Source organism: Phascolarctos cinereus, unplaced genomic scaffold (genome assembly GCF_003287225.1).
Source record: "Phascolarctos cinereus isolate Bilbo 61053 unplaced genomic scaffold, phaCin_HiC Scaffold_3;HRSCAF=262, whole genome shotgun sequence".
NCBI classification, from domain to species: domain Eukaryota; kingdom Metazoa; phylum Chordata; class Mammalia; order Diprotodontia; family Phascolarctidae; genus Phascolarctos; species Phascolarctos cinereus.
In genome coordinates, this window is record NW_027555736.1 from 52,692,697 (window position 1) to 52,718,179 (window position 25,483).

The 25,483-nt window shown below is 43.8% G+C and overlaps 1 protein-coding gene across 1 annotated transcript; it reads left to right on the plus strand.

Annotated features, from left to right (window-relative positions):
- The first annotated feature begins 10,585 nt into the window (after window positions 1-10,585).
- Window positions 10,586-19,423, plus strand: PLAU (plasminogen activator, urokinase). The gene is made up of 11 exons (XM_021006187.2): window positions 10,586-10,684; window positions 11,024-11,124; window positions 11,779-11,812; window positions 11,966-12,073; window positions 12,582-12,756; window positions 14,112-14,203; window positions 14,420-14,654; window positions 14,949-15,097; window positions 16,257-16,397; window positions 16,762-16,910; window positions 18,318-19,423. The coding sequence occupies exons 2-11, from the start codon at window positions 11,071-11,073 to the stop codon at window positions 18,486-18,488; spliced, it is 1,308 nt and encodes a 435-aa protein (XP_020861846.1). The 5' UTR covers window positions 10,586-10,684; window positions 11,024-11,070; the 3' UTR covers window positions 18,489-19,423.
- The last annotated feature ends 6,060 nt before the right edge of the window (window positions 19,424-25,483 follow it).

Consider the following 25,483-nt stretch of genomic DNA (forward strand, 5'->3'; position numbering starts at 1 on the left):
TATGAATTTTTATTATCATCAGCTCCCAGCTGCAGATCCTTATCTTCACCCCCGCCCAAATAACAGGAAAGTGTATCGCTCCCCTGCCTTTGCTTGACGCAGCAGCCCTAGGGCTAGATGCTACAAGTGGTTGAATTTCTGCAAGTCTGGGACAAACAAGCACCTTTGTAAATATTGTAGGCATTATATAAATACTTATTCCCCTTCCCTTCCCATCAGAGTCCCTACCCCTGATATACTAATGGCCTTCATTGATTTCTCTTAATATCACAAGAATGAAGCACTTGTGCTGTCTGTCCATCCATTATCCCTCACTCTCTCCCTGTGACCAGTTCATCTTTCTTGCTTATGCCTTTCTTTGATAACATCCTTTACTCCAGATCACCTTTGTAATAATTCCTGATTTGTTCTAGCCAGCTCCTACCCACCATGTGTATTGTTACTATCCTCTGTCTAGCTAATACCCATTTCTATCTTGATCCTTAGGAAATTACAGTGTTCCTTGAGTTGTAGGCTTATTTCACCAACATAAGATCGTAGATTTAGAGCTGAAAGGGATTCAGAAACCATCTAGTTAAATCCTTTCATTTTACAGGTAAGGAACTCGAGGCCCAGACCAGTTCAGTGATTTACTTGCCCCAGGTTGCACTGTTAGCAAATGTCAAAATTAGGATTTGAACCCAAGTCCTGGAGTTGGACTATAAGGAAAGCTGAGCATCGCAGAATCAACTGTGGTGCTAGAGAAGACTTTGAGAGTTCCTTGGACAGCAAAGAGATCAAAGCAGTCAATACTTAAAGAAATTAATTCAAGTTATTCACTGGAAGGTCAAATACTGAAACTGAAACTGAAATACTTTGGCCATATAATAAGACAGAGTTCATTGGAAAAGATTCTGATGTTGGGAAAGATGGAAGGCAAAAGGAGAAGGGGAAGGCAGAGAATGAGAGGAACAGATAGTCTCATGGAAGCAACAAACATGAGCTCAGACCGACTTTGGGAGAAGGGGAGGATAGAAAGGTCTAGTATACTGTGGTTTGTGGGGTCACAAAGAGGTGGGCACCACTGAGTGACTGAACAGTAGCAAAACTTCTGACTTCAGAGGTGGTATTCTTTCCTCCTTACTGCATCTCATGAATGACAGTAATTATTATCAGTAACTTCCTGGTCAGGAGTTTCCCTTTGGGTTCTTGGTTTCTAGAGAAGAGTCTCCAGGAGCCCCACCCCCACTCCATCACGTGCATATACACTGTGCCCTCTATTTGGCATCATGAGATCTAATGCCATGTCTCTTTCCCTTACAGACATACCTCCTTACCACAAGCTATGGGAATTCTGTTCTTTCCCCATAGATTGGGTTCTAGCCTGCATTGCCACTGAACAATCCCTAGTACATATGGATGTGTCTGCGAATGAGTGGTAGTCCTTAAAAGCACCTGCTTGTCTAAGACACAGAGGCCCTCTCCTAGCTATCTCTGTTGCACCTTGTTCCCACAGCACCCAGAACTAAGGGTATAGGCACTCAGATGGGAGAGGTAAAGGTCAAAGATGGAGACAGAAGGTTTCACGCAGTGAATCAGGCACTGAACCTGTCCCTTCATCCCCAATCTATTGCTGAACCCCCAGATTCCCTATATTTCTCTGAATGGCTTCCCAAGATCTATTCCCCAAAGTCAAATGATCAAAAGATAGGAGTAGTTTTCAAAAGAAGGACTGTGAACTACAAAATGATCACTTGACAACATTGTCCAAATCACTTTTATGAAGAGAAATGCAAATGAAAATAATGTTGAAGTTTCCTCTTATGCCAGGCAAAAGATGACAAGAGTTAATTTTCCAGTGCCTATGAAGAAACAGGCGCACTAATACATTATTGGTTAAGCTGTGAAGTCATCAAACCATTCTGTATTATAATTTGGAATGATGAAAAAAAGCAACTAAACTGTCCAGATCCTTCCACCAAATGACCCCATTTTTGTACTTATAGTCCGAGGAAGTCAAAGACAGGGAATAGGTCCAATACATACTGAAATATTTATATCAGCACTCTTTGTGGTACTAAAGAAATAGAAATAAAATCAGGGCCCACAGATTTGGGGAGAAGCTGAAAAATGATGATATACGTATGCGTAATGGGAGTGATCAAGGGAGCCTCCTGATCTGCTGGACTGTGGCATTTTCCATGGAGCTGAGCCCGCAGCCTGAGCTTTCAGTGGGCCCCACACTTGGGTTGCTTCCAGTGATGCATGCGCTCTGGCCTTATGCTAAAGGGCATTCAAAACCAGAGGCTCCTGGTTGGTCCCTTAGTCCCCATGATGGGGGGGTGGGGGTGGAGGGCAGGGTAGGGATGTGCTTGGCCCTTGGAAAACTGGCCACTAAGACAGGAGAAGCCATTCATGAAGAGACCTCTCTCTCTTTCTCTCTCTCTCTCTCTCTCTCTCTCTCTTCTCTCTCTCTCTCTCTCTCTCTCTCTCCCTCCTCTCTCTCCCTCCTCCTTCTCTCTTCCCCTCCCTATCTCCTTCATCTCTCTTTCTTCCTCCATCTCTCTCTCTCTCCCTCTCTCTCTCCCTCCTCCTTCTCTCTTCCCCTCCCTATCTCCTTCATCTCTCTCTCTCTCTCTCCCACCCTTCTCTCTCTCTTACTTCTCTTGGAGTATGTCACTTGGGACTCAGGTACCCTCTCCTTCAGACTTCTAGTGAGATTGGGAGAAGATCCCTCTTCTCTCTCCTTGGCAGCAATAGCAACTGCATGCATATGGCAGAGAGCATGTGCTTGTCTGGACAAACCCGGGTTTGGATCTCGAGTCCTGGCTACCTCATCTCTTTTGCACTTCTTTTCCTGAGCACAGGGGACCAAACAGCAATCCTAAGATGGCTGTTTCAAGCCTTAGCACTCTTAACAGCCACTACCTCATGAGTTCAAGATTGCTGGAGATATTGAGAGAGCCTGGGCCTGGCAGCAGAAGGTACTCCCTGAGGCTATGCCCTTTCTTGGAGAACATGCCCACTGACAGAAGCATGAGCCATTTATGCCTTGCTGGCTAGAAGATGTGGACCTTGCATGAACTGCTGCCTGGGCAATGTGGCTCTACATGAAGGTGAAACGCCAGTCCAGCAGTTCCACAAGTGTCCTAGGAATCATTACTACATCCCAAGAGAATATAAGAGGAATGATGAATCATTTTCTCCAACGAAGGAAATTTTCCCTTCTGCCAGTTAACCTCCACTCAGGGAACTTAGAGATCCTGACGTCTCTAACTCAGAAGCCACTCCTAAGACTTGGAATTGCCCACCTCAGGATTGCCCACTATTTCATGTTTTTAAGTATTTACTGATGTATGCTTATGTCTTATTAAACCATGAACCACAGTCATCATCTCTGTCACTGGCTTTGAATAGTGTCAACTTACTCCCCTGTGGCCCCCCCTCACCAATACTGTAAATTTCTAGATCAAAGTGTCATTCTCTGCAGACCACTTCCCTAGGTTTGTTTATCTCATTAGAATGTAAATTCACTGAGGGTAAGAGAGGCTGTCTTTGCTTTTGTATTTATATCCCTCATCATTTAATACAGTTCTTGGCACATAATAAGGATTTAATAAATGTTTTTAATTATTCTTGCTAAAAAAAAGCCACGATGTGTGCTTATGAATCTTTATTTTTCAAGCATTTTTTAAGGTGAAGGAAATAAATAGCTGATATATATATATATATATGATATCTATTAAGGGACTGTGTCAATCCTTCGTGGAAAAATACTAGATGAAAGTCAAATCTTAGCTTTGTACAAGAGATTTTCCTCAGAGTTCAACAATGAGGTGGGGATAAATGAGCCCTAGAGCTAAAGGAAAGTTTGGTGCTGTCTTTTAGGGGTTAAGTTCCCCGCAGGGTTTAGTCTGGTCTAGGTATGACCAGAGCTAGCATCATTGTTCTGACGGTTGTAGGTTATTGACAATTAACAAAAGGAGTCATAGTTTTAGCAGAATGGTATTCAATAAGGATTTTATCGAGGACATCCTGAGTTGATTCAGTGGCAGAAAGCCTCTCCGCTTCTGAGTTGCCTGGCATGATCTGCCAACCAAGCCTCAGACCCCTTCTAGGGCTCCTAATGGATGTTTTATCCTCAGATGACAAGGAAGCAATATCAAAAGTCTGAGCCAATCAAGTCTTGAGGATGCCTTTAATACCCCTGAAGGAAAAACTAGTCTAAATTGTATGGGAACAGAGTTAGGATGTTACTCCTGTCACAGATCCCTAAGTGAAAACAGAATATTGTTGTACAGTAAGAAATGACAAATATGAGGAATTCAAAATATGTGGAAAGATTTGTATGAATTAAAGTAGAATAAAATAAGCAGAACTACGAAAATAAACAGATCCAAGAGAACAGTTACACAATGACTTCAACAATAAAAGGAAATTGAACTCTTCATAATTGAAAAAAGCTGTGAAAAAGAGATAATGAAACTTCCTCATGTCAGAGAGACAGAGGATTACAAGTATATTGTATACGTTGTGTAAAATATGGTCTCTGTATCAAATGTTTTTTCTTCCCTTCCCTTATTCCTTTCCTCTCCCCTTTCCTTTCCTTGCCTTGTTCTCCTTTTTTTGGGATACTGCGTCTCCCCATCTTGCCCAGGCTAGAAGTGCAATGGCTATTCATGGGCCCATCCCATGGCATGGAGGCTTTGACTTGCTTTGTGTCCGACCTGGGCTAGTTTGTCCCTTCTTAGGCAACCTGGTGCTGTTATAGAAAAGAAAGACTCAAAGTTACGTCCAAACAACAATTCATTTAGCAAGGCATGTGGTTGCAAAAATAAATTGGGTCCAAGGCTCTTGGTCAGTGCAAGGACCGCAAAAGCTCATGGGTCTTTGGCTTTTATAACATTTTTACATAGTATAGGAGGAGAACAGGAACATAGCAACAAAGCTGTGATTAGATCGTGTGTGCTGATGTCTTACCAGTGGCGGATTTTACAGAAAACATTACTGACTCAAAGGTCAGTGAAACTTATAGTCACAAAATAGAGTCACTTTGGCTTAACAGTGGCCACTCTACTGCCATGGAGCTCACCATATTGGTGCCTGCCATATTGTTGCCAGACTTTGTTGTTGTTAAGTCATATATGATTCTTTGTGACCCCATTTGGGGTTTTCTTGGCAAAGATACTGGAATAATTTGCCAACTCCTTCCCCAGTTCATTTTACAGGTGAGGAAACTGAGGCAAACAAGATTACATGATTTGCCCAAGGTCACACAACTGGTAAGTGTCTGAAGCCAGATTTGAACTCAGGAAGATGAGTCTTCCTGACTCCAGACCCAGCACTCTATCCACTGCTCCACCTAGCAGCACTTAGTAGTCAGATTTAGTATAGACATCTAATCAGCTTTAACCTTACTGAAGCTCAGAAATGCCCAACTCAATCAATCCACTTAGTCTCAGCCTCCTCAAGTAACGAATTACAGATATACGCCACTCCAGCAGCAAGATTTTTTTTTTTTACATTTTAGTAGTGTTTTATTTTTTCCCAATTACATGTCAAGATGATTTTTGGCATTTGTTTTTACAAGATGTTTGAGTTCCAAAGTTTTCTCCCTCCCATGCCCTCTTCTGAAAATAGTAGGCGATTTGATATAGATTATACATATGCTATCATGTAAAACATGGTTTCATATTAGTCACAGCTTGGAAAGAAGAAACAGGTGAAAAGGATAAAAATCATGAAAAAGAATAAAGTAAGTGAAAAAAATATGCTTTGATCTGTATTCAAAGTCCATCAGTTCTTTATTTGGATGAGGACAGCATTTTCCTTCACGAGTCCATTGTACTTGTCTTGGATTGTTGTGTTGCTGAGAAGAGCTGAATCATTCATAGCTGATAACACGTTTTTTTCTTAGATTTTCTTTGTCACAAGGGAATATTCAATGTCTACTTAAAATCATAGACTTTTTTAGCTGGAAAGAACATTGTAGAATAGCTAGTCCAAACAGGTAAATTGAGGTTCAGAGAGATAAGTGATTTGCCCAAAGTCATATAGCCGCTTAGTAACAGAGTCAGAAGGAGATGCCTTATTTTGTCCTAATATTCATACCTCTCTAGCATATAACTCAGTCTTCAATATAGGGCCTCTCAGGTACTTCCAGCCATACCCCAAGACTTCTCTGTTCAGCAGGTAGAATTAAGGTGCTAGGAAAAAGAAAACTGGAAAAAAATGATAAATTCACCTCTTTCCTTTGTTTGGAGGGGTGAGGGACTATGGGTGTAGGATGTTACACATGCTGACAGATGTATATGAAGTGTCAGTGGTTTTTGCTTAAATTATTTTCTTACACAGAAAGATTCACTGGGGAGAAGGTAGTATAGCCAGAAATGACTATGATGGAAAAAAAGGGAATCAATAAAACACTAATTTTACAAAAGAAAGAAATCGCTCCATTGCCACCTCATAGGATTGTAAATATATAGGTGGAAGAGACTTCAGAGGCATCTCGTCCAACTCCTCATTTTACAGATGAGGAAACTGAGGTAAGTTAAGTGACTCACCCCAAATCACCCAGGTAGTAACCATCAAAGGAGGGGAGTTGTTGACCCCAGGTCCCCTAAATTAGGAGTCCATTCACTTTCTCCTGTTCCATGATGTCTTCTCATCTTAAACCCCTCTGGCCTCTGTCTTCAAATGGTTCTGGACAATGAGGCTTCAATCTCTTTGTGTCAGTTGCATAGAGGGCACCATGGTACTTTGCCAGACTGGTGATCAAAAGACCCACGTGCCATGTCTAGCTTCATAACTTCAAATTATAGACTTTTAGAGATACTTGAGAATTCTCTCTACGGCTTTCTACTTATAATCGACTTATTCAAAGTCACACAGTTCCTCAATGCAGAGAGATGTGGTCAGATGTAGTTGTGAAAACTATAATGAAACATGAGATGTTTTTTTCTTAACTGTTTTTCTTTGTCATAAGGGAGGATTACTGTCAAAGTCAAGACTAGGGCCTGTTCTTCAAATATCCACTGAGCGCAAGATTAGGTGCATGGCCTTAGGGTAAATTCCTTAACTCCAATAAGCTTTTGTTTCTTCAACTATAAAATGTCCTACCTAACTCCTCAGGTTGTTATAAAGATAAAATGTGATAATGCATACGAATATGCTTTGAAAAATTGTGAAGTCCTACACAGATATAGGTTAGTGGTCTTTACCAAGGAGAAACAGTGGTAGAGGGAGGGAAGTAGACCTCCCAGGGACCACAAGCAGCCAGTGGCAGGGCAAAGAGTGCTACGAGTCCACTGTCCATATTGATTCATTCTTCCATTCAACAAGAATTTGTTAAGGAATTACTATATGCAAGGCATGGTGCTGGTTGTTATGCAGGATGACATGGTCTCTGCCTTCAAATAGCTTGCAATCCTAATACTTTGTTCTGCCCTATAGAAGGGGCTTGGAGACCTTAGGATGGACCAGAGATAATTGGAAAATAAAGACCACAAGGAGAGACTAGGAAAATCTAGGCTTCTCAAAGAAGAGAGAAAAGAACGGAGAGGGTTGGGAGGACTAGCATAACGGTCTCAATGTCTCTTTGACCAGGAGGAAATGAGCTCATTCCTTCTCTACAAAATCAGCATGACAGCCTGCAGCCAAGTAATCTGGAGTCATGAGGGCTGCTAGGGGATCTTCATGAATCACTATAGAGTTATAATTTCTCAGGCCTTTGGGAATTTCCTGAAAACCAGGTGCCACTAAAATAGTTTCGGGCAAGTACTGTTTACATTTTGATCATGTTAATTTACAATCAATCGGTGACAAGAGCCTTGTGACCACAGTTTGATAAATAGATGAATGGAATTCAAACAGGAAATACACATTTTTACATGAGCAGGAAAGGAACTCACAACTTGAGGTCCTACTACCCCCTAATTTTGTCTGTCTTCTTGGGTTTCAAGTCAAGAAGGTCAAGTTAAGCAAGACTTTATCCAAAGGGCACCAGATCATATGCCTTGGAACTTGGAAGAATTTGTATATTTTTTCACCTTTTTTTGGACCATTACTAATGGCCTGGCATCCTGGGAATTTATTATCTAAACTGCTCTACAGAAGTCAGTATCATGTAGTGGACTAAGCACTGACCTTGGGGTTAGAGAGCCTGGTTTCAGGTCACAGCTTAGCTCTTTCCTATTTGTGTCACCTTCCCAACGTCACAGATTGCATTGTAAAATGAGAGTTGGCCTAGATCAAGGGTTCTTGATCTTTTTGTTGGCCATAAACCCCACTTTGGGCACTCTCTGGTGAAGTCTATGGACCCCTCTCAGGATAATGTTTTAAAAGCATAGAACAAGACACACAGAATCATGAAAGAAGACAATTTTATCGAAATGCAGTTACCATAATATATATTTTTAAAAAAAAACAAATTCCCAGACCCCAAGTTAACAATTTCTGAATTAAGTGGTCTATAAGTTTCCTTTAAATACTACTGAAAATAGCTGAGCATTTTAGGGTTTACAAAAGTCTTTACAAAAGTTCTCTCATTTGATCCTCGAAATAAACTTCTGAGGTTGGCACCATTATTATCCCCATTTTGCTGCTGAATCTTCATTTTACTTTTAAATCTATGATGCTTAGATGGTTAGAGAGATAAAGTACCTCTTTCCCAGCCCTTTGCAGAGAGTCTTGGCCCTGGCTGATCAAAATTGCATCCTCTTTGTCTTGCCTCTTCTGCCCTTTTAGGAACTGACCCAGATCTAGAGGCTCAGTTTTCCAAGGTCACCAAAGACTTGTGGGAACAACCAGGAAAAATGGCCAGAACCTAGGAAGATTAAGTCCTACTATGCCGCTCCACAACCAATCACTATGACTAAGACCCCAAAACACAGCGATCCAGCCCTGAAACATTGTAGGGCAGGATGAAGGGGTAGCCACACTAATGAAAGGTCCTGGATTGACTTGTCACCTCTTACCTAGACTATTAATAGCCTAATAATTGGTCTCCCTTCTTACAGGTTCTCCACTCTCCCATTTATCCTCCACACAACTGCCAGATAAGTATTCCTAAAACATATGTCTAAACATGTCTCTCCTCGACTCAAAAAAACCCTTAGTGGCTTCTCTAGGATAAAATGCAAGCTCCTCTGAGTGACAATGAAAACCCTCCATAATCTACCTCCTGCCTACCTTTCCAAACATTTTACATCATTCCCCTTCACTCACTCTGATCGGACTAAAAGAATATTCGCTGCTCCCCAAACTGGACGTGCCATTTCCTGTCTCCGTATTTGCTTAGACAGCCGCCCCATGCCTGGAATGGTCTTTCTCCACTCTGCAAACTCTTAGAATATTTGTCTTTCTCCAAGGCTTAGCTCTGGTATCACCTCCTTCTGGAGCTTTTCCCCCCAGTTGTTAAGGTTCTATCCCTCCTGAAATTACTTTGTGTTTATCTGTGTTCATGTTATACCGTCCTACCACAACTAGACGTTCAGGGGAATGCATGCGCTTTGAGGGCAGGGATTGTTTTGTATCTAGCCTGGGACAACGGAAAGAGTCAGAAGTTGCTGTGTTGTATCCAAGTCTCTGTGACCCCATTTGGGGTTTTCTTGGCAAATTACTGGCTTGATTTGCCATTTCCTTCTCCAGCTCATTTTGCAGATGAGGAAACCGAGGCAAACAAGGTTAAGTGACTTGCCCAGGGTCACACAGCTAGTAAGCATCTGAGGCCAGATTTGAACTAAGGAAGAGGAATCAATCATCTTGATTTCAGAGCCAGCTCTCTTTCCACTGTGCCATCTAGTTGCCCTTTGGGGTCAGAGGATCTGGGTTCAAATCAGGCTCTGTTGCTTACTATGTGACCTTGGACAAGTCCCAACCTCAGCTTCCTGTAAAATGAGAGATTTAGAGCAGATGATCTCCAAGGTCCCTTCCAGTCTGTGATGACAACCCGTGTGTTGTGGATATAATAGCTTAATAAAAGTTTTAAGAAATTGTTTAGATCCCTGAGGACCTGCTGAACTGGCGCCAGAGAAGAGTCAACTAACTCATTAAAAAAGACGGGGAAGAAAGTGGGGGAGGAGTTTAATCCAGGCTACACTAAGATAACTCTTCCACTCCATTAACCAGCAGCCCCTAGCCCTCACCTGTGCAGCTAGGAGAACCACTTACTTTCTCAACAAGGATGGATGATGAATAGTTCACGTCTCTACCACTGTTTTGCTCAACAAAACCGTCTGATTTAAGTAGATCGAAGGTTATTACAACCTCCTCTCCCCTTTTAGTACAGAGGAGGAAATTGACGAAAATTTAAGGTGACTCTCCCACGATTACACAGCTAGTTAACCAAGACTCCAACCCGAGCCTTCTGTCTCAAGATCTCACGACTTCTTTAAACTTCCCTGCCTTGCTCAGATTCTCAGGACTCCCTGCCCCCCGCCTTACTGAAGAAGCGTATTTCTGGAGCTAGGGCTTGCTTTGGGAGCTGGGGCTCGCGGAGGGAGGGAGGGAACTAGAGGAGAAAGGAACGGGGGTAGAGTGCGGGGAAATCTTGGTCCAGGGGCGGGGCCAAGCGCAGGGTGGAATCAAATATAAGGCAGCGCCGCCTCTGCAGAGCTAGACTCTGAGACTTGGAGTAGATCACCACTTAGAGGCGCGCTCAGTGTGAACTTGAGCTTGACCCCCGCACCCCCTGAGCCTCTGATCGGTGAGTCCGCAGCCCTGGCTGGGCTCGCCAGGCCGGGATGTTCGAGCTGTGGGCAATCCAACCCCCCTACCCATTTTCACTGGCCTCGCCTGGCTCCCGGCTGAGTCACTGCCCTCCGGGCGATCCCCAGCCCTGGCTTCTTCCCACACCGAGAAACGTTGATGCCCTGAGGACCGGGAGAAGCAACCCGAGCTGGTGGTAGTCTGGGAGATCTGCCTTCAGTGGAGGGGGTAGGACGGCGGCGGTTCCAGCAGTAGGGACCTCCCCCGATTAGAGACTCTACGCCGTGATTGCAGGGTCCCAGTGCTCCTCTTACCCTCACTCTCCCTTCCCTTACAGGACTGAGTACCTTGAGCAGAAGAAGCCACCTTCCCACCCAATCCACCATGAGAGTCCTGCTCACTTCTCTGCTTCTGTGTGTACTGGCCTTGGGCTGCAGAGTGAGTGTCCCGCACTGGCCAACAGTGGGGGTTGGAGGTTGGGAAGCGCGAGCTTCTAGAGTCTAATTGAGGGTAGGGGAGGAACTGCAAAGAACTAGGGAGCTGGAGGTGGGAACCGGCCATGATTTCAGAATTGGCAGCCCAGTATCCTGTGCATAATGGGCACTTAATAAATGCTCTTGGGATTGAATAGAATTTAGGGAGGGAAATAGAGTGGAAGAGAAACTCTCAGGGAACTACTGCACATGAAAGAAGGGGAAGTAATTGGGAAGGAAAAACAAGGGTTAAATCCCAGGTCTGCAATGTATAAGATAGAGGTTGCTGAAAAGCTCCTCCTGGTGTGTGTGTGTGTGTGTGTGTGTGTGTGTGTGCATATGTTAAAAGTTATAGCACACGTGAAACAATGAAAACTAAAAGATGGCATGTAGTTAAATGCCAAATGGTGTGCTACAGATAATGGGGTACAGAAATCTAGAAGAGGAAGAGCAGTGGGGGGGGGTGCTGATTTTGGAATTGTCAGGGAAAGCTTCTTGGAGGAAGAAGGATTTAACTCTAATCCAACTAATCTGGATCTCAGCATCCTAATTTGAGAAGGGAAAGGGCAGAGAGCCCTTGGAGACCCCCTCCTACCCCTTTCATTCCTTTTTCTTTTAGGCTTGGAGAAAACGGGAGGATGCATCTGACTCATGTGAGTAGCTACTCCCTGCATAGCCCTCTGCCACATGGGCATCCAGGAGGGGCCACTGGGAGAAGCCCCTCCCCACTTTCCCCCACAAAAAGCCCCTCCAGTGATTTTCTCCCCTCCCACTGCCTTCACTGACCACATCTCTCCCATCCCCAGCGGACTGTGGCTGCTTGAATAATGGCAAGTGCATATCCTACAAGTACTTCTCCAAGATTCATCGCTGTTTCTGCCCAGCAAATTTCATTGGGGAGCACTGTGAGATAGGTACCTGAGTCCTGCCTGATTCTTAACCCTAAGCCCTGGCTAGGGGGGAAGCTGTCCCAGGGATTTCAGAAGGGGATTCTGGGGGAGAGAGGGAATGGAAAGGGATGAGTTAGGCTTAGGGACTAGACTTGTCATTTAATTGGTATGAGGAACTCCCAGGTACCCAAAAAGGAAATTCTCTCTAGCAATAATCATTATCTTCTCTGCAACTTAGAGCCTTTCACTGAGGGGGTAAGTGACTTGCTCAGGGTCACACAGCCAGTATGTGTCAGAGACAGAACTTGAACCCAGGTCTTCCTGTCTTGGAGGAAATGCCATAGTAGCACTTCTACTACAAAGCTACACATTCAGAGTAGTAACTTGAGGCAGGGCAAGATTGGAGGAGACCCTTTCCCAGTCTCCTATGTTCTCATCCTGAACTGGAAGCTTGGTTAAATTGCTTGTACTATATATCTTGTTCCCCATCGAGCTTATCTCAGTATCCCCTTATATCCATTTCATCCTTCAGACATTTCACAGAAATGCTATGAAGGTAACGGTGACTCTTACCGAGGAATGGTCAACCAGGACATCTGGGGCAAGACTTGTTTGAAGTGGAACTCACCCCTCTTGGCCTCCCAAAAGTACAATGCCAACCGACCAGATGCAGTACAGCTGGGTTTGGGGAAGCACAATTACTGCAGGTGAGAAGGAAGTGACAGCTAGCATCTCTCCCCCCTCCCCAATCTCCCTCCAATCCTACTCCATCCCCCTCAAACAGCCACTCAGTATGTGCTTTTTTTTTTCAGTTTTGCAATCTTTATTCCTGCGAACAATAAATCTTTTAGAGAGCAAATCTCTTTATTTCCTAGTTCACTACACAACTCTGAAATGTATCATCTGTACCCTCTTCGATATGACTCTTCCCAGAAATTCCTCTTACAGCCATTTGTTTTTATAAGACTGTTGGTCATCTTATGCTAGCCCTAGGCTGGGCCTGTCACACCAGCTATTTGCTGAGGAGCCTCAGGATAAGAGTTTCTGGGAAAATCCCAAGGGATGAGGGGCATAGGGAAGGGAGCTGGGCTGACTGCAGGCTAGAAACTCACTTCTCTAGAGAGCCTAGGAGGACAGACTTCTGATTAGAAGCACACCAACTCCACCCCCCTGCTCCTAACTTTCCTGTTTCTCTTGAATATACCACTATCCTCCCAGTCACACAGGTTCCCATCCTCTGAATCATCCTTGACTCTTCTCTCTTCTCACCTCCCCCATCCCATATCCCATATCCAATCAGTTGCTCTGTCCTGTTGATTCTGCCTTCACAATATTTCTCGCATTTTCTTTCTCTCCATTCATGCAACCAGCACCCTAAGTAGTTGGTCTGCTTGCTCCCATTCTCTCTCCCCTTCTTCAATCCATCCCATATCCCACCTGCCAAAATAATCTTCTTGACGCCTAAAAGTCTGACCCTGTCACTCCCCTGCTCAAAATCTTTGGTAGCTTCCCATTGCCTCTAGGGGGGAAAAAATGCAAATTCCTCTACCTGAACATTAGCCTTCCGATATCCAGATCTGTCTTACCTCTTCTAGACTAATTTGACATTGCCCCTCTTCAGGAAGGCTGCATTACAGACAGATAGGGCTACTTCTTATTCCCCAAGCCCAGCAATCCTGTCTTCTGCTTCATGGAGGCTTCATTCTCACTAGCTGTCTCCCATGCCTATTCATCTCTTTCTTTCAGAATCCATATCTTCCTTCCAGGCCCAGCTCAGCTGATCTTCCTTGGGATCCTCCAGTTCTTTTTTCTAAAGCTCTTTGTCTGATCTCTCTGTGCTTTTGCACCTTTGCCCCACAACTTATCTTTGTTCATTTTGTATTCCGCCTCCCACCCCCTGCTCCACTAATTGAAAAGTCAGCTCTTTGAAGGAAGGAATGATTTCACTTTTGCCTTTTCATTCCCAGGGCCTCACCCACTCAAGGGTGTTTAAACACTTGTGTTTTTTGTTGGGTTGAATGACATCCCTCCTATATTTTGGCTTCTTCCTATGTATTTCCAGAAACCCAAACAACCAGAGACGGCCGTGGTGTTTTGTGCAGGTTGGCAGGAGTCGGTTTATGCGGGAGTGCAAGGTGCCACAGTGTCCCACTGGTGAGTGATGAGAGCCTGAAACTGGACTCTGATCCACTGACCCTTCAGTCACTTCCACCCAAGAGCAGGGAGCCAGGGGTGGGGGGAAGTGGGACGTGGGTGGAGTCCTGCCTGGCCCTTAGCGACCTAGGACCTATAGGGAGGAGAGAAGAAGAAGACAGTGAGTGGGCTGCTTTGCCACGGGACACCTCCATCATGAAGCCCCTGTCCTCACAGTCAAGGACACAGAACAAGGAGGCACAGTCAAGGACACAGAACAAGGAGGATTCCAGTGTGGCCAAAAATCAATGACTCCCCGCTTCAAGATTGTTGGGGGAAACAGAACACCCATCGAGAGCCAGCCTTGGTTTGCTGCCATCTACAGGAGCCACTTAGGGGGCAGCTCTTCCTTTAACTGTGGCGGTGCCCTCATCAGTTCCTGCTGGGTGGTCAGCGCTGCACACTGCTTTCCGTAAGTCCTTCTTAGATTCCCCACCCCAGAGACTTCCACAGGTTCATATTATTTCCCTGACCCATGACTCCAATGTCCCCTTCCTGCCTCTCCCACCCCCAAAATCTATCCCCCTCCCTCCAAGGACAATGACAGGGACCTTCCCCTATAGCCATGATTCTCTGTAGTTCCAGGGTGATAATCACTGCCCTAAGAGTAGAGTGAGGCCAGGTGACTCCTGAGGGCTGAAGGGAATGGGGTCCACCATAATCGGTGATTATTGGGTCTTGACATTTTTCAACCTTGTCCCTACAGTAAACTTAAAAAGGGGGAGAGCTACTTTCTGTACCTGGGCCAGTCAAAGCGTAACTCTGAGAGCCTTGGAGAGATTCGGTTTGAAATTGAAGAGCTAATTTTACATGAGAATTTTAGCACCGGAGCCATCGCTTATCACAACGATATTGGTGAGTCCAAGGAGAGAAGCACTTGGGGAGAGAATGTTGGGGTAACACAGACATCCCCCCTCACTACAATGACATGAGGTAAATGGGCTTGGGAGGTGGTCTTGGTGAGGAGTGAGATCCTGGAGCTGCCTGGAGACCCTGACATACAACATCAAAGTGGGCATCTGGGTGAAAACCATAGCAGAAGCAGCTCTCCAGAAGGGATCCTAGGTTTTTCAGAAGGACCAGCATTCTCTGGCCCTGGTCTGGAGAGTAGGAGCAGAGGAAAGAGCTGTAGAAGAGAAATAGCCTGGCCAAGGCCCCTGGAAGCAAAATTTCCTTCCCTTTGAACTGGCATGGCATGACTTGGATTATAGCTGACCTCGGGGAGAAGGTATCTAATCTGACCTAGGTGTAAAAAGAGACACCTCCTTTCCTGTTTGGCTCTTGTAGGCAACATGGAGTAATAAATAGGGAGAGAATTAGATTTAAACTCAGGAGAACCAGATTCTTATCCCAGATCCATTATAACTACCTATGAGCTTAGCCAAGTCAATAAGTCAACAAGTATTTATTAAACATCTGCTATGTGCCAAGCACCATGCTAAGCCCTGGGCATACAAAAAAATGGCCCAAAAGAAAAAAAATAGTTCCTGCCCTCAAGAAACTCAAGGTCTAGTGGGAAACAACATGCAAACAATTATGTAGAAACAAGATACATACAGAATAAATTGGAGATAATCTCAGAGGGAAGACACTAGCATTAAGGAAAGGATTCTTGCAGAAAGATTTAAGCTGAGACTTCAGGGAAGCCAGGAGGCAGGGTTATTTCTTTCTTTGCCTCAGTTTCTTTATCTGTAAAATGAGATATTTGCATAGATGAGCTCTGAGATACCTTCCGGGGTTAACATTGTGTGATTCTGAGGGGCTGGGAAGCCTTTAGTTGACCATTCCCTAGAGTCTGCCATTCATAGGATCATAAACTTAGATGCCCCTATTTTACAGAAGAAGAAAATAAGACCAATAGAGGTTAAGTGATTTAGGTACACAGGATTATAAAGCTAGTTGGTGTCTGAGGCAGGATTTGAACCCAAGTTCTTATGACTGCAAATCCAGGGCCCTATTCACTATGTCATTCTGCCTCTCTGCTCATTCTCCCCTATCCCATGTTTTTCCATAGCCCTGCTAAAGATCCGTTCCACAGCTGGTAAATGTGCAGAGCCCTCCAGAACTGTGCAGACCATTTGCCTCCCCTCAGCACATGAAGATATCCCCATTGGCAGTGAGTGTGAGGTCACTGGCTTTGGACTGGAAGAACAGAGTAAGTGACACTTGGGGCAAGGGAGGTGGTGGGAGATCCAGGAGGCATCAGGTCAAGCCAGGCAAACTGACCTGTATAAGCCTGGGGAGGGTTCTCAGCTCGGAGCAAGAGAAGGTCAAAAAGTCAGACACTGAGAGGTTGGGAGGCTTTTGGGCTTCAGAAAGAGATAGAGCAAATGGTTCTGGGAGCCACAGGACAATGGAAATAACCCAGGCCCATATAGCTGTTTTGGGGTTGAAGAGGAAGTCAGTACTCTCCCTGACAGAGAAAGAGAGTCTTGCTTTGGTGGAGGGAAGAGAGGTCAGGAAAGGCCAACAAGAAAGAAATATTTTAACTCAAGCTGTTATTCCCACTTTCCTCCCAGATGACTACCTCTATCCTGAGTACCTCAAAATGGCGGTTGTCAGGACAATTTCATACAGGCAGTGTCGACAACCTCACTATTATGGCTCTGAAGTCACCCCCCAAATGTTGTGTGCTGCCCATCCTGAGTGGACATCAGATGCCTGCCAGGTGAGATCTGGAAAGGTCCTTGTCTCCTCCCCCTGCTTCTCACTGAGGCTTCCTCATCACCTCTCCTATACCTATCCCCATGGAGGAGGGGTCCTCCATATACCCTAGACCTCCCTCCTCTGGTATCCTCCATGCCCAAAAAGCCTAGAATGGCAACTAGAAGAGATTGGTAACCTATGAAAGGCCTTACAAGATTTTCATCAATAAGTATATCTTTAAAGTAACTTCTATATTACCAGTTCTGTGCCTGGCACTGTAGGGATGCAAAAGTATGAGACATGATCCCTGACCTCTGAAATTGATTATCTAGTTAGGGAGACAAGATTTCTACCCACAAAATGACTAAAGCTAGAAGATAGAATATGTTAAATGTCAAATGGTATGTTATAGATTATAAATGATTAAGGGATTGAGAGGGGAGGAAGAGCAGTGCAGGGCAGAGTCATCAGAGAAGGCTTCATTGACAAGGCTGGCCTTGATAAATAGGCATAGTTTGGATAAGAGTACATCAGCTCCTTGCAGGTGGGAATAATTTCATTTTTTATTTTTTATCCCTGCACATAACATAGTACCTGGCACATAATAGCTACTTAATAAACACTCGTTGATTGATGGTCAGGAGACAGGAGAGGGCATTCCAGGTAGAGGAGAAGAACATGACTGGAGCTTCAACAGCAAGAATGAATGTGCCGTAGTAGCAAGACACTAAGAGCTTGGCCCAACTAGAGCAGAGAATTCATGTTGGGGAGAAACAGGAAATAAGGATATACAGGTAGGGTAGGAATAGGTTATGGGGGCCTGCTAGGTGGCGCAGTGGCCCTGAAGTCAGTAGGACCTGAGTTCAAATCCAGCCTCAGACCAAACACTTCATACTTACTAGCTGTGTGACCCTGGGCAAGTCACTTAACCCCAATTGCCCAAAATAAATAAATAAATGAATAAATAAATAAATAAATAAAAGGAATAGGTTATGGAAGCCTTGAGGATGAGGACCAGAATGTCAGAAAAGGCTGTTAACTCTGGGAAACTCCCCCATCTCTCTCCCTGTCTCTCTCTGAATGAGAGACAGAAAAAGAGATAGAGAAAAAAATGAAAAAAATAAAAGAGTTGGAATAAGGCCCAGGTTAGGTTTGTAAATTATATCTCCTGTGTATTGAAGTCCAGTAGATGTTCGGAGACTTCACTGAAACACAAGGGATTTAATTACCCCAAAGTAAATACCATCATGACATGAAGAAGTGGACTTTTCTGCCATTCAAAATATATGCCTTCATAAAAAGTCATGGTAAAGTACCCTCTTCCACATCTCTTCCAAGGCTCTCTGCTTTGCCTGTACTCATCCCTGTTCTGGGTAGCAACTCTGATTCTCTTCCCCAGGAACTCACCTTTGTCTTGTCTGTTTCCCAGGGAGATTCAGGTGGACCTCTGGTCTGCCCCGTTGATGACCATATGACTCTGGCTGGCGTTGTGAGCTGGGGCCTTGGCTGTGCCGAAAAGAACAAGCCTGGTGTTTATACTCGTGTCTCTCACTTCCTACCCTGGATCCAGGCCCACACAGGTCTTCCCAGTGCCATCTGAGGAGACCTAGGAAGCTTAGGAAGGAGAAGGCCATGCTACTCCCTCTTGCCCTGATGTCATCATTTGTGCTACGGAGCCATCTCTATCAGGCATAAAGACCCTGAGAAGACATTCTCTAGAGCGATGTTCTCTATATGTGGACTTCCTGCCAAGGAATACAAAAACAGATTTAACCTTCAGATTGGGGCATAGGCACTAGCTATCTTGGACCTCTTGGCCAAGATGGGTGGATGGGGGGGAGGGGTAGGTGGTCACCAGGGTCAGAGGCAGATGTTTTAGAGTTTTCACAGAGATTTTAGGCTCATAAGAAGATCTGGTTACTTACTAATGGTGAATCCCAAACTGTATCTGGAGAAGAAGTCAGTGGAACAACCCGCCTTCACCATGGAGCCCGAGTCCAAATGTTTGCAAAATACAATTATGAATTGAACTCTGAACTCAGGGCCCTGAGTTCATGGGACTATGGCCAGTGTGGAAATAGACATCAGGGGTGGGGAACCTAGTGAGATAATGGGAGGGGTCTATGTACCCCCAGTGGACTAGTTGGGAGGTAGAATGTTTGTGTCCCTCTGCCCATGGCTTTGAATGTGACTATCTGTGTGAGCACTGAAATGTTCTTTGGTCTTGGGATGTGGGCATGCACCTGGTGCTTCCCCCGGAGACAGTCCCAGTCTTACCCCTGCTCTCCTGAGGTGCCCTCCTCAATCCTGTTATGAGTGGAGCCAGGATGACTGTGACCGACACTGAATGTCTAGGTTTCTCCCAAATCCTTATTCCTCTTCGATAATTACCCTCCCTGCTTATCCAAATCTTACTATGTAACATGAGGGCCGGCCCCTTGGACTGGATATTTAATAATTATTTTTGTTATTTATTTTTATTTTTATAATATCATATGAGCACCATCAGTAAAAAAACATTTCTTTCTTCTGAAAGACTTTGGATCTCTCTTGGGGAGGGAGGGGATGGAAAATGATAGCAGGCCCTAAAATGAAATGAGTTCGTCAGGAGGTAATGAGTTTCTCATTTCTGAGTTATTCAAGAACACTTGAAGTTGCTCTAAAAGGAAAGTGGCTGCATTGGACTAAATGAATTTTGAAATCCTTTCTAAAGCTCAGATTCTCTGATAGAGCTATTTCCATAAGAGGAATCATCAGAACCATATATCTGCTTCAAAAATTGAAAGGAAGTAATACCAGCAGCTGTCACCATTACAGTCACATGGTTTAGCCCCTAGTTGGAAGATATCCTAACTCCCATCCTGAGCCCAGGCCTATGACCTCTGCCCAGAATCACCTATTCATGATTTAAAAGCCTTCTGTTCCCTAAACAAGTAAAGAGGTCCAGAGAAGGAACTTAACCAACTCTATCTGGTACATTCTCCCCTTTTAACAGATGGGAATACTGAGATCCTTAACGCAAGCCACAGTCAAGCAGAGGGGAACTCTGGAATCAGGCTGCCATGCCAAGTCTCTCAAAAGAACGACTCCCAGGGTCACCTGGGGAGGTTGAACAGACATACCTTGGGCAGGTAGAGAGAGGGATTGAGACCAGGGAGTGAGTATTTAACCAGCAGCTGGGGAGCTCCTGACCTAGGGAGGGCTCAGACTTCCTTGAGATCACAATCACCCTAGGATTCCAAGGGAGGACATTCTAGGATCAAAGACTGAGCCCCCAGTTTGTGTCAATCAACCAACAATTAAGCACTGAGTAAGACACTGTCAATATTCTGGGTTCCTTTAGCCGGAGTACCTGAAAACACAGTTCTTTGTATACCATGTACCTGGGACTGGGAGATACAGCTTATCCATGATATTGATGGGAGGATAGACCAACTTCTACCTACTCCCTCCTGGTCCTTCCCCCCGGGGAGAATGAGGATTGGACCATTAACTTTGAGGGATGGTGGTGAGTAGGAGGCTGACATGGTACCCATCTCTGAATGAATCTCTGATGTTTCTAGGGATAAGTTGCAGGACACTCAGTATCTTCTTCTTCTTCTCTCTCTCTTTTTTTTTTTTTGGTGAGGCAATCAGGGTTAAGTGACTTGCCCAGGGTCTCAGTACCCTCTTTTGCTCCATGTTTTCAGATGGCTCACTAAACTAAACCACTCAGACTCTTCCCTCTGGTGTGGGACTAGAGTTGGTTGGGTTTTTGTTACTGCAAGAACTTGCTCAGGAAAGAGCCAGGAAGCAGCCAAGGAGCCCAGCCCACGCTGAGTGGCTTCTTCAAGCGTCTTTCTATTCTGTCTTCCCGGGGGGCCAGGAACCATCGTGTCCGGGCAAGAGCAGCTTGGGTGCCAGGGCTTTGTAGAAACTGAAAACAGGAAACTTGAGCACCAGGGATAGGTTGAGCAATGAGGCAGTAAACACCCTTTGCGAGCTCTTTCCTAGTCTACCCTACTACTCCTTTCTAGCTGCTTCTAACATCTTCATTGGCAATAGCTAGAAGTCAGCCACTTCCCAAAAGAATCATTTTCCGAAGACTTGATTCCTTGCTTCAGATGAAACTAGAGCCCATTTCCAAGCAGTCTTCTCTCAGCGTAGGGGGAGATGGGGAAAGCACTGCTTTGCCAGTTTGTCCTATCACAGGACTTCTGGGCTAAGGGTAGAGTTTATTGAGACTTCAAATAGTTCCCCCATGTACACCCCACCTCATCCCCAGATCTTTATTCTGCTTTGAAAGACTACCCCAAAAGGAGGCTATTTTGTGCAACTAAGTTCAGAATCTAACACCACCCTTGTGCTAACCTCGATAGTTTCTGCTGCAATCTGGATTCCATTGCAACTATTTCCGTTTTCCTCTCATTACATCCTCACTGAAGACTCAGTGGCCTTCTCCACTCCCTGGTCTCTAGTTTGGTCTCCATTCATGCTCCACTCTCCACTGCACCCCCTCCTCCTCCAGAAGGAAACATCTGGGAGCTGAGAAGTTGGACTGTCCATTTGGATCAAACATAGGAGAGAGGCGGTGATGGAGTGGTTGAAGCCCCAGACATAGAGTAAGGAGGGAATGTTGCTATGTCATGGCAAATCTGGGGGGAATCATATAAAGGAAGGCAGCAGAATGAATTGGGAAAGAATAATTGACCCTGAGACCTCTGGTTCGCAAACTTAAGGAGGAAGAGGTCAACCAAAAGTGAACTCTCCTCCCTCAAATTTTTCCAGAATCCTCCGTCTCTATTTCTCCTTTGTGCCTATCACATTCTAGCTGGTATCATACGATCCTAGATCTAGTGCTATAAGGGACTTCAGAAGCCATCGAGTTCAAACTCCTTATTTTACAGATGAGGAAACTGAGGAACACAAAGCTTAAGTGACTTGCTCAAGGTCACATGGGTATTAAGTGGCAGAGCCCAGATTTTCCATGCCTTCCCTCTGTTAATTATTTCCTATTTATCCTAGATATAGCTTGCTTTGTATATATTTGTTTGCATGTTGTCTCCCCATTAGACTATAAGCTCCATGAGAGCAGAAACTGTTTTTTACTTCTTTTTGTATCCACAGTGCTTAGCACATAATAGGAGTTTAATAAATGTTTATTGAATGAATGAATGCATGCATTTGAACCTCTAAGTTTAATCCACTTTTTACTGTGCCTTTCTACCTCCTTTTGGACTTATATTCTTCTTGCCCCCTCACATCCCACTAGAATGTTGTTCTTCCAGGGGAGAGATATTTATCTTATTATCTCCAGCTCCAGCACATTACATGGCACACACAGTAGGCATTTAAACATTTGTCCAACTGAGTTGAGTGGAATATAAATTTGGCTAGCAAGATCAGAGGAGAGTTGATAGTTGAAGGATCTAAAAAAATGTTCAATGGTATGAACAACTCCTGGTGTGGAAACTCCATCCACTAAGAATAGCAACTTTTTGGTTAAATTTTAGTTTTAGAGAAATGGCTGGGAACACGAAGATGTTAAGTTATCTACCAAAGTTCATACAAATAGGATCAGAGTAGGACTTGAAACCTTTCTAGCCGCTGCTGCCTCCGAACTGCAGCCATAGACAAATCTGTGGAGTAACAGAAATTTGTCTTCACTGACTTCTTCTTTTTTGTAACTTTTCCTCTCTCTTCCCGTGTCTCTCTTCTGGGCAGAGGTCTAGTGTCCTTTTGTCCAGGACTAAAAAAAGCCTAATTAATTCATACTCTGGTGTCAATGGCTTACTAGTTTATTCAAATGAATTAACAGCCAAAGATGGAAGGTCAAGCATCAGTGCAGGAGAGATTTTCCTGGGCTTCCAAATCACCTTGTAACTTTCCACTTCCTTGCAAGGTCAAACATCCATGGCCCTGCCTAGCCTGGGGAGGGAGCAGAAAAGAGCTTTTCCATACCCTTCACGCTTGTGTAAGGGTAAAACCTCCACTGACGGTCATCCCAATAACAACCTCAAGCCACTTCCAAGCCTGTGACTTGTGGTTCTGACTCTGACTTCTCCAAAATCTCCCCTACCTTGTGACACATTGTCATTAGTTTAGGGGAAGAAAGTTTTTTGTGGCTTGGGTAGTGTCTGTGGGAAAGAGAGGGAGAGAGAAGAAGGAGAAGAAGAAGAAGAAGAGAGAGAAAGAGAAGGAGACAGGAGAGAGGAGAGTGGGGGGAGAGAGAGAGAGAGACAGAAAGTACTTTCCAAGAGATTGCCCTGGAATCCAGAAATGGGTTTGTGCATATATTAACAATAGTTGGGAACAGCTAGGTGGCACCATGCCTGGAGTGCTGGACCTGGAGTCAGAAAGAACTGATTCAAATCCTGCCTCAGGCACTTATCAGCTGTGTGACTCTAGGCAAGTCATTTAACCATTCCCAGCCTCAGTTTCCTCACCTGTAAAATAAGTTGCTATGAGGATCGAATGAGATGATATTTGCAAAGCAATTTGCAAATCTTAAAGAGCTATGTAAATGCTAGCTTTTATTATCTGTACAGCACTTTACAATTTACAAAGGATAGCGTAGGTATCTTCTCATTTGTCTCTTTTTATGTAATCTCTCTAAGCCTCAGTTTCTTCCTCTTCAAATAGGGATAATAATTAATAGCACCTGTGTCACCAGAGAATTAAATGAGTTAATGTACGTAAGGGTTTTTTGTTTTGTTTTGTTTTGTTTGCAAATCTAAAGGCACCCTGTAAGTGTGAGCTATTGTTACTTCTATAGCCTAGCCAAGGAGAGGTCACCTGCACATGGTCACTGCTGAGTTCTGATTCTGACACCATGAGCTGCTAGAGAGTGACTGGGTCTTGAGCGTATGGCTGGTCTTGGTGGGCACAGAACCTAATTCTTCCATATTCCTTTCTGGGATCCACTCTGAACTACTGTCTTCTTCTAGGGGCTCTATCCAACATGCTGGAAGCCTTACCTTAGTCTTTTAACATTGTGGTTATGAGTGCAATTCTCTCTCCTTTTCCCTTGGTCTAGCCATATGATCAATCCATTTCCTTTTCTAGTCATATATGACTTAAGATAATAACAGTAAACTAAAAATAATTTAATCAAGAAACCACCTTGGATTTGTGATTTCATTAGTGTGAGTACCCCTCCACAAGGCTTACTTCAACCCTTTTTTTAACTTAGTGAATGGTCATTGGGAGTTATGTAATGGAGATTTTACAAGGTCTCTCTTCCTCTAATTCCCCTCCCCCTCATCCAAACTTGGCAATTATCATTCTTCCCTTTGAAAATATATCCAATTGGGGGCAGCTAGGTGGCGCAATGGATAGAGCACTAGCCCTGGATTCAGGAGGACCTGAGTTCAAATCTGACCTCAGACACATACATAACACTTACTAGCTGTGTGACCCTGGGCAAGTCACTTAACTCCACTGCCTAGCCAAAAAATAAAATAAATAAAAATAAAAAAGAAAATACATCCAATTAAAAATTTCATAAGTTTTAACATTATGACAATAGCCTCCAGCAACTTAATGTTTTCACAGTATCCAAATCAAAAGGAGTTAAATTCTCCAGTGACACAATTTTATCATCCAAGTCTTAACAGCATTTCTTATAGAATGTGAGGAGGGGGAAGAATGCAAGAAAATTTAGGAACACAATAATAACATTCACAATGTCATGAATTTAAAACAGGAAATAAAACTTAGTAGTAGTCAGATGACATCAAATCAGTCAAATGCATTTCCAAATTCTTACCTAGAAAATCATTTATCTTACCACCTTTGGCATTTTATATTAATCATGCCTAAAATCCAGTACAGAGTTATCCAGCATGGAGTGAATACATTCAATTAAAGAAATAACAGCAACCAACATTTACATAGTGCTTACCAAGTGCCATGCCAAGTCTACTTAAGCACTTCACAATCATGTGATTCTCAAAACAACTCTAGGAGGTGGGGCTATTTTTATCACTTTTATAGATTAGCAAACTGAGGTAAACAGAGATGAGATTACTTGCCTAAAATCATTCAGGCAACAAATTTCCAGAGACTGGATTTTTTACTAATATTTTTCTTGAACCATATTCTTTTGCCTTAATGCCAAGCTGCATTATAATTGAGTTTTGGGACAAATGTCAAATAGGGCACAAAATCAAAATCTCAGTTTTCCCATGGACCATGTACTCCTAACTTCACATCATAGGGCCCATTACATTTGTGCCAAAGATTTAAAGTTGCAGTCATGTACACCCATCCCCCTCTTCAGGGTCCACGAGGATTTTATATTCCTCACAAAGCAGCTAAAATAATGGGTATGTTATTTTTAATGGTCCTTCCAGGACTGGATTTTAATATACTATCTTCAGATAATTTTATGTTACAAATATATTACTATATAAAAATGTACAGCGGAGAACAAAAGAAAACATACAAGGAAGCAAAGAAAAGATGGACAGCTCTGAATACAATCTGTGGTATTTATAATATGAGCTTTCTTGAAATGGAAATTCATTGCTGTATGTTGTGAATTCTCTCTTACGTTCTCCTATGTACATGGCAATGATTTTTTTCCTTTCTTATTTTGCATTTAAGTTTCAATAT